The sequence below is a fragment of the Chrysemys picta genome, chromosome 1, assembly GCF_011386835.1.
Source record: "Chrysemys picta bellii isolate R12L10 chromosome 1, ASM1138683v2, whole genome shotgun sequence".
NCBI lineage: Eukaryota > Metazoa > Chordata > Testudines > Emydidae > Chrysemys > Chrysemys picta.
The window spans coordinates 351,837,108-351,846,585 of record NC_088791.1 but is presented as its reverse complement, the minus strand read 5'-3'; the positions used below and the strand labels follow the sequence as shown (position 1 = coordinate 351,846,585).

The 9,478-nt window shown below is 44.7% G+C and overlaps 1 protein-coding gene across 1 annotated transcript; it reads left to right on the top strand.

The window, feature by feature from the left end:
* Positions 1 to 5,998: 5,998 nt before the first annotated feature.
* Positions 5,999 to 6,970, top strand: LOC135981759 (olfactory receptor 52D1-like). The gene has a single exon (XM_065585869.1). It carries the CDS (start codon positions 5,999 to 6,001, stop codon positions 6,968 to 6,970), a length of 972 nt encoding a protein of 323 aa, XP_065441941.1.
* Positions 6,971 to 9,478: the final 2,508 nt, after the last annotated feature.

The following is a 9,478-nucleotide window of genomic DNA, read 5'->3' as shown; positions in this document are numbered from 1 at the left end:
GGCGGGTCCCAGAAGAAAATAGAAAAAATTCAGGTGGAGTGTTAAAAGTGCTAGTGACTATGTAAGATTCAGGCCTGTATCTTCGCCTGAGATAGAATTTTGGGTCTTGTTTGCCCATTCAATTTTTGATACTCTGATCTCTATATAATCTTATATCTTATGCCAATGCATGTGACAAAAGGAGAAAGACACTGCTTGACCAGATGGATTTGTTGGTATAATGGAACAGATAAGATAATTATGGCTGCCAAGGAGGGGGGAGGTCGGGTCACTGAGAAACAAGGCTCTATGGCATCAGAGCTGGGAAAGGGGGATACAGGTAAAGGCTCTGTGGCATCAGAGCTGAGAAGGGACACTGGGAAACAAGGTTCTGCGGTCTCAGATTTCTGGTACACATGCTTGCTGGACACTAACCTGAATACGCATCACATTGCCTGCACTTGGGACTTCTGGTTTTCTGCTTTCTGTCTGTGTGAAAAGAATCAGGTGAGAAGGTGAAGAGAAAGCCCTCTAATACCTGATGTCTGCTGTTTGTACTTGGGTGGCTTAGGTAAACTCTCAGGTAGCTCAATTTGGGTGTGTGGCACTATCTGCTGTTGTTTTGGGTAATAACAGGGCCTGGAGAGGCTGAATCACCAGCAAAGTGGAGTGGAAAAGGGCCAGCTCTACTGGGTGATTAGAGGGGTGCAGCAGTTCCCATGGACCGGGGGTGACAAACCATCACATTCATATGCTCCAGAAGCCAAATTAGGCCCCCAGGCACCTGTTACACAAGCGCAGGGGAGAGACTGTAGACCGAGCAAAAGATGCAGATATAGCAGTTGTTTCTTTCCTTTACCACTGTGTTCTCGCCCCAGCAGGACACACGTATTTAAAATACCACCACACTGAAATGGCCCCAGGGCAAAACATCAGGCAAACTCCATGGCTGCATCCTTCCTAAAATATGGGATACCTTGTGAGATGAACTCCAGGTCATCTTGGCCTTGGGAGTGAAGGAATCACAGAGTGAGCAGAGAAACCAACAGTATTAATTCTGATGCAGGATAGAAAAACCCATTTCTGCATCAATTTTGGAAAGATCAACACAGTATTGAAATTTCATGCTTATCGATACAGATAGTAGAAGACATATTAGAGCAGTGCAGAGCTGCTATATATGTATCCACCTTAGACCTCACCAAGGGATACTGGCAAGGACCTTTTATATAAGAAACCTGAGAGAAGAAATCCTTTTCCATTCCCTTCAACTTGCATCAATTCATTATCATGTCATTTGGCCTGCATAGGGTGGCTATGAATTACAGAGGCTAATGGACTGGATATTACAACTGCCTGGGAGGTACGCTGCTACGATCAATTGAAAATGGGTTTTAGAAATGTTTGCAAGACTCAGTTTGCCCTGACAATGTGAGCTTCTGTTATCAGCGAATTTCTTCTTCCATCAAGGGGAAGATCTCAAGCTGTAGTACTCTTCCCTGTGGCCAGGGAGCCGAGGGAATTGTCTGGGATTCCTGGGCAGTCGGCTGGGAATTTACAGGGAATCATAAAGCTCACAGTCCAGTATGGTGAGCATCAGACATGAGAGATTCATACACTGATACTTTGGGCTCTGCCTTCCTGTCACCATAGGGAGATTTCTTCTCTTTGCTGAGCGAGATTTCAGTGAGTTGCCTGTTTCTGCATTAAAGTTAGTGCTAAGGACTCAGGAAGCGTTCAAGGGTTCAAATTATGAACCATCTGCACAAGAATTCAGAATATGGTAACTTGGACTATTTAGCACTGTCCGTAAACGAAGGTTTCAGAGTAGCAGCCGTGTTAGTCTGTGCCACAAGTACTCCTGTTCTTTTTTCAGTAAACAAAGTGATTTACCAAGTAAAATTGGAACTGCAAATGTATTGGAAAGAGTTTAGCCTTTCTTTTTCCTTCTGTCTGTCTCAGGGCCTTACTCTTTGTGTTTTTGTGGATTTTCCTCTGGTTCGCTCAAGTTTTCCAGTTCAGCAACTTCACTGCCCTATCAAGAGGTGCAGTCAAGGCCTCTGCAATGAGGATCTGTGTTACCAGAGCTTTCAAAACAAGAATGTGTCGCACGCAGGCCAGATTCTGCTCTCACATTTTGTCTTCAGTGGGTCACTCCAAATTGGCACTGGCCTCCCTGAAAGCAAAATCAGGGCCCACGTTTTTTGGAATTCCCATCTTTCATGGCAGGGCTGAGAATGCCCCATAAACTGGGGATTTCCTTCAGCCTCTTTCAGCACTTTAACAGAATAGGCCCTCTGTAGCAGGAACAGAAGCCCTAATTTTCGCAGCTCAGAGCCGAAAGTTAAACAGATTAAAGGGTGAAATATTGGCCCCAATGAGATCACAATAAATCCACATATAGGGACTTAAATCAATGGGCTGATTTACACTGGCCATGAGCCTCCAGTGACTTCAAAAGGAATTGTCCCATGGTCTCTAATGGTGGGGGAGCTCATTTGCACCAAATAAAAACTGACAGGAGAGTTGCTGAAATCTCAAACCCGCAGCCTTAGAGGTTAATCGCAATTAGAATTACAATTCTTTTGTAAGGCATGGGGAGGGATCTGCTCTCTCTGTTCCCGGGCATCTCTGGCTCTGGAGAGGATGAGAAGAACCAAAAGGCAGTAAAAAGAAAAGCATATTTCTGGTTTAGAGCAAACCAGTTGGGGTTGGAAATCTCACTGGGGGAGTGCCAGGAACGCACAGTGTGTGTGTGTGCTGTGGGGAGGGGCAGGGATGTGCAGTATCCCGATCACAGCGGCATGGAGTCCGGATGCTGGATGAAATAGAGAATGCACATCCAGCCTAATGCACAGACCAGAGAGGCATAACGAGACCTCCTGGGGTAGGGGGTGTCTCAGACTATAACGGGATGTGGACCACACAGTACCAGATTGTCTCTGACACCATCCCCCATCCCAACCATCCCATCTCCCATGAGCAACCCCACTACAACGTCGTGGTGACATCAGCAATTGCCAACATGGAAAAGCAGCCTCAGGAAGGGGTGTCTGGGTGTCTAAAGGGCTGCAATACATTAAAACTTTGTGTTGCTTTGAGGAAGAGATACTTACGCTGCCTCCTTTTAATCTCCATGTCCCCTCTCCCTCCCACCAAGTCTGTCCCTCTATCCTTCCCTGCACAGCCTGAGCTGTTGCTGGGGTTCCTTTCGCCCCAAGAAAGGCAGTTCAGGCTGATCTCCCCCTTTTCCCTGGTGCAGGCAGACACTGAGTTTAACCTTGTCTGAGGTGGTGGTTCTCTCGTTGTGGGGTCTGCCACCTGGTTTTGGTCCTGGGTGAGGGGCATCATGGTGTGGCAGGGCTGGAAGTTCTCGGAGGGGGGGGGACCTATATGGACAAGTAGCCAGCACTGGGGGTTCTGGGGTCTGGATCGGGGTGTATATGGGCAGGTGAGGAGCACTGAGGGTTATGGAGGCAGGGAGGGACCTTCCTTGGCCCATAGTGTATTTGGGGTGGCGGGGTTGTCAGATTCTGTTTGTCCTGCCAAACCACAGAAGTGCAGCCTGGGTGTCACAACCTTTACTCAGTGTTGTTTCCAATGGTTGTTGTTGAATGTTTATTATGTAAATTCACCGGTGAAATGCCGGATCTTTGCTCATCAGTTGAATCAATTCCCCATCATACTCTGATCCCCCTGTCAGTACCCTCCTTCCCCATCCCAGGCTGCCCTGATTCCAACAGCACACTGGTCTCCACTATCTTCTCCATGGTCCCTGGTCATCCCTGGCTCGCACAACCTCCAAGCCTCCTCACACTCCTCACAGCTCTTCCTCTGCAGGGGTGAGGTGCCTCCCGTCACACCTACTCCCTTGGTTGCAGGGCAATCAGTGACTGTGTCTCACTGGTGAAAAATCTCACCAGTGGTAAATGCCAAGGACGGCACCTGGGCAGCTTCTCTTGTTACACCCATGCACACCGCAGGATGCTTCAAGGACTGCTACACAGGAACAACTTGGAAGCTGCGAAGCGTGCACCTTCTATAATAAGAGCAGCAACTCTGGGAAATATGGGGTCTAGATAAGTACAGCCGCCATGTACAGGAATCCCTGGTAGCAGACTGAAGGAATGTGCCACTGGGACAGAGACAGTAAAGAAGTGATGCTCTGGTACCATTTGCCACCCAGCTCTGTCACTCAATATTGGCAAGGGTTGTACATTTATTCCTAAATACAGAGATTTCATGGCTCATGTTATTATTTTTCTCACCTAAAATGTTCATCCCCACAGTGCCTCACGGGATTCCTCAGGCTCGTGAAACACACACATAGTGTAATGCTTCGAAGGCACCACAGTCACGTGAGAATTTCTCCCCATGGGGCTCAATTCAAAATGGTCATGAATAGAAAAAAATGCCTCCAGCTGACTCCTGGAGACATGTTTGAGATTTCAAGGCCAGAAGGGACCATTGTGATCATCACACAGGCTTGTAGAACATACCCCCAAAATTATTCCCAGGGCAGATCTTTTAGGGAGAAAGCCGACCTTGATTTAAACTTTCTCAGGGATGAAGAATCCTCCAAGACGCTTGGTAAATTGTTCCAGTGGTTAATTACTCTCACTGTTTAGAAAATGTATACTTTATTTTGAGTCAGAATATTTTTAACTTCAACTTCCAGACATTGGATCATGTTATACCTCTGTATGCTAGGCTGAAAGGACTATGAAATATTTGTTCCCCATGCAGGTACTTACAGACTGTTATCACGTTTTCAGTTTGTCAGTATAAGGCAGGTTTTCTAATCTTTTCCTAATTCTTCTGATTCTTCTCTGAATCCTCTTCAGTGTATCGACATCCATCTTTAATCCTGGACGCCAGACTTGGACACAGGATTTGAGCAGCAGTCGCACCAGTGCCAAATACAGAGGTAAAATAACTGCACTCCCTCTCCTTGAAATTCCCCTGGTTATCATCCCAGGATCACATTCACCATTTTGGCCACAGGGTCACAGTGGGAGCTCATGTTTAGCTAATTGTCCCTTCACATCCCAAAATCTTCTTCAAAATCACTGTGCTTCCCACAATAGTCCCCCATCACGTAAAGATCGCTTACAATCTTTCTTCCTAGATGTATATATCTACATGGCCATATTAGAATATGCATTTTTTGCTTTGACCCAGTTTACCTTATTTATGATCCCCCAATTTTTTGTGTCATTAGCAAACTTCATTGATATTCAGGCATGAGAAGGGTTAGCAGCTGAATGTCTCTTGTCAGTTAACACCCGTAACTTATGTCTTAGACAAAGCTGGGTGCCTACAAGAAAGTGTCTCACCAAAAGAAACAGGAAAAGTAAGAGAGGTGCAGACCTGTAGCCTGAAAAACAAAGACCCTTGTAACCTTCATGCCCATTCCTTTGAGCACAAACTCATAGCCCAGAACAATAACTGATTTCCCACTAGTTCTTCAATATCCTGTGAGACGGGGTGCCCAGTAGTACACAGAAGAGTCTAGAGGACAGTAAAACATTGACTTAGTGAGCACATGACATTCAGTATGATTCTCCATTCCACTCCTCCTGGATCCCAATATTTTCTTCATTTTCTGTCTGTGCTTGCACTTTGGGTATATATTCACAGAGCTTGTGTACCATGATGCCCAGGTCCCTGTCCTGAGTTCATAGTTTAATTACAATCTTTTTAGGTGTTTGAGGAGTTCATGCTTTTCCCAACAATGGCCATACACGTTGCAGTTATTGACCTTAAAGTTCATCTGCCATCATCTTTCCCATTCACCTGGCTTGTTAGCTCCCTTTGACAACTTCTCTGGACCTAAAACATCTGATGCCATATGTAAATGTTGCCATGTCACTGCTGACCCCCCTTTCTGGATTGTAAATTACTATAAGATATTCACCATACCCATTTGTTATAAAGTGTGTAACCCCCCTCTCTGTGCTTCTCTCCCTTCATAGGCACCTTGAGAATATCTGATTCCTATCAACACATCGACCACGTCATGGCAGCTTTCAACCTCTCCCACTTTGACCCTTCAGCATTCTTCCTAACAGGCATCCCTGACCTGGAAGCTGCCCATGTCTGGATTTCAATCCCTTTATCTATGTTCTACATTATCAGCCTATGGGGAAATTTCACAATTCTGTTCGTTGTAAGCAAAGAGCAGGCCCTCCACAAGCCGATGTATCTGCTGATCTGCATGCTGGCGCTCACAGACATTGGCACGTCTACCTCCGTTGTGCCAAAAGCACTGTGTATATTTTGGTTCAATTTGAACAGCATTACTGTGAGTGGCTGCCTCACCCAGATGTTCTTCCTTTATGCAATTTCTGCTATGCAGTCATCCATCCTCGTGACAATGGCCTTCGATCGCTATGTTGCCATATGTAACCCTCTGAGATATACCACCATCCTCAACAACCATCGAATAGCTAAACTAGGTCTAGTGGGTTTGATAAGAGCTGTTCTTGTTGTTCTGCCAATGCCTCTGCTCCTGAGCAGGCATCCATTCTGTGCCAACCGCATTATCCCAAACACATACTGCAATCACATGGCTGTCACAAAGATTTCATGTGGGGACACCACAGTCAGCAGGATGTACGCCTTGGTGATAATGATTGTATTCACTGGGTTAGACCTGCCCCTCATTGCCCTGTCCTATGTTCTGATCATCAGGGCCCTCTTCAGAATATCCTCAAAGAAAACCCACCAGAAAGCCCTCAACACCTGCACAGCCCACATTTTTGTGATGTTGATGTTTTATCCTCCCTTCATCTTCTCCACTTTGACATACCGGTTTGGTCAGGGCATTGATCCCCACATAACCGTCATGTTGGCCAACCTCTATTCTGCTGTCACCCCTGTGCTCAATCCTTTCATTTATGGGGTGAAAACCAAAGAGCTTTCTGACAAAGTTTGCAAATACAGCTGCAGAAGGCAATCGCCTGGGGCCACTGACTTTAAACATGCATGACAAAACGGGGAAAGACTACCTCCCAGTTAATCAACGATGCTCTCTCCCAGTTTGGCTGAGCTTAGCATTGTGAAAGTTGAGAGTGTGAGAAGCTCCTCATGTCTAACACTTTATCAGTGCATCATGAAGCACACTTCGCTCTGGTCCTCATTTTTCTGACCATCACCTATTCTCTTTCAAAAAAATCAGGAGTACATGTGGCACCTTAGAGACTAACAAATTTATTAGAGCATAAGCTTTCGTGGGCTACAGCCCACTTCTTCAGATGCTGTAGCCCACAAAAGCTTATGCTCTAATAAATGTGTTAGTCTCTAAGGTGCCACAAGTAGTCCTGTTCTTTTTGTGGATACAGACTAACACAGCTGCTACTCTGTAACCTATTCTCTTTCAGTATCATCCATCTGCTCCCACCTCTACACAACCTGTCACTCACCATTTCCATGACTTCTAGACTACCAGAAGATATTGCAGCTTTCTGAAACAAGATGGCTTTTAATTAGAGCCTGTTTGAAGAGGGTTCTTAATGAGTTTTAAATAGATTTATGGAGATATCCTATCTCCTAGAACTGGAAGGGACCTTGAAAGATCATTGAGTCCAGCCCCCCGCCTTCACTAGTAGGACCAAGTACTGATTTTGACCCAGATCCCTATGTGGCCCCCTCAAGGATTGAACTCACAACCCTGCGTTTTGCAGGCCAATGCTCAAAGCATTGAGCTATCCCTCCCCCATTTGACGAACTGAAGCTTTGTTCTGATTCAGTTTGATGAACTGAAGCTTTGTTTTCTTATAACCAAAGACAAAGAATGCAACTATAGTGCTAAACTTTTAAATTACATGTACAGTGATCCAGTGAGCAAAATGTACCTGATATTTCTATGCCCAATCCATCAGAAAGCCTGGAGAATAAACCAAATGTTTCTATTGGAAACTGCTCATATAGGAAGAATGCTGCAGGAATTGAACACTTTGTTCAATTGATTTTGGAATCACTTTGAGCTCGAACTTTCAAAATACACACTAACCATTCCCATTGTCCAAGATGTGAAAAGTAGGTATCAAAATTTCATTTTGGAGTTTGTGAAACAGATGAAATAGAGATTGCAACCAAATGTCCAGGTGATTGAGTCACTTGCAGTATATAAGAATATAAGAACAGCCGGACTGGGTCAGACCAAAGGTCCATCTAGCCCAGTATCCTGTCTACCGACAGTGGCCAATGCCAGGTGTCCCAGAGGGAGTGAACCTAACCGGCAATGATCAAGTGATCTCTCTCCTGCCATCCATCTGCACCCTTTGACAAACAGAGGCAAGGGACACCATTCTTACCCATCTTGGCTAATAGCTATTAATGGAATTAACCACCATGAATTTATCCAGTTCTCTTTTAAACGCTGTTATAGTCCTAGTCTTCACAACCTCCTCAGGTAAGGAGTTCCAGAAGTTGACTGTGCGCTGCGTGAAGAAGAACTTCCTTTTATTTGTTTTAAACCTGCTGCCTATTAATTTCATTTGGTGACCCTTAGTTCTTGTATTATGGGAATAATACTAACTCCTTCGCATCCTAGACTGACTGATATCTCTTTCTTATTATTGTATCCTGGTGGAGAATTTTGCCTATGGCTCACTGGCCTCATAATCAGAACAGCCAAGTAGAGCACTTTTGGGTGGCAGGTCTCAAACGCATGGATGCCACTGGGGCCAAAGACTTTAGTGAACTCGGCTTCTTTGCTCTTTCATTGCTTTGGCTAGTTTTCAGCAACACTGCAGGTGAAAGACTGCTGTTGTTTTTTTTAAGAGGAACCTGATTTAAAAAAACAACAAAGCAAGATGCAAAAGGAACTTTTAGAAAACATTCCTCATGTTAGGGGGTACAGGCAATGACGCAAAATCTGTTATGAACAGATTGCATTGACAGAGGGAATGTTTGCACTGGTCACTGCTCTGATGCATGACGAGCAGCAGAAGCATTCTACTTCTGACAAAAACAGCAAGGCTGAAAGGTTGTCTTTTAACAAACTCATTCAACACATAATATGGCGACTTTCTACCATCACTCAATGCAATTAGAAATAAATAATATAAGAATGTCATTGATGTTTTTACACTACCTAAGTTTTGGGCTCCTTTGGGGCTATTTTTAACACTATTATTCATGATTTTTTTCTTTGAAACACCTGCCAACCATCAGCCGAGATACAATCAAGTACTGGGGCTTTGACTTTGAATTCCAGTGTCATCTCGTAGATTTGTTGCTAATGTGGACAAACTTGTGCTGGGGCTTGTATCCTTTTTAAAAAAAAATCACATCTGTAGTAGGTATGTCAGGGAAGCTTTCATTTGTTATTTGATGAATAGACAAATGTGTGAATAAAAAAGTGTGTTTCAAGCAATAGATCAGGCCACCCTACAGTTAGTTTTTACCTTGTTTGGGGGCTATTAATGCAGTAGACGTCTGGCAAACCACCTCAAGCGGAGCTGGAGTCAGCGCAGCAGCAGGCGGAAACACA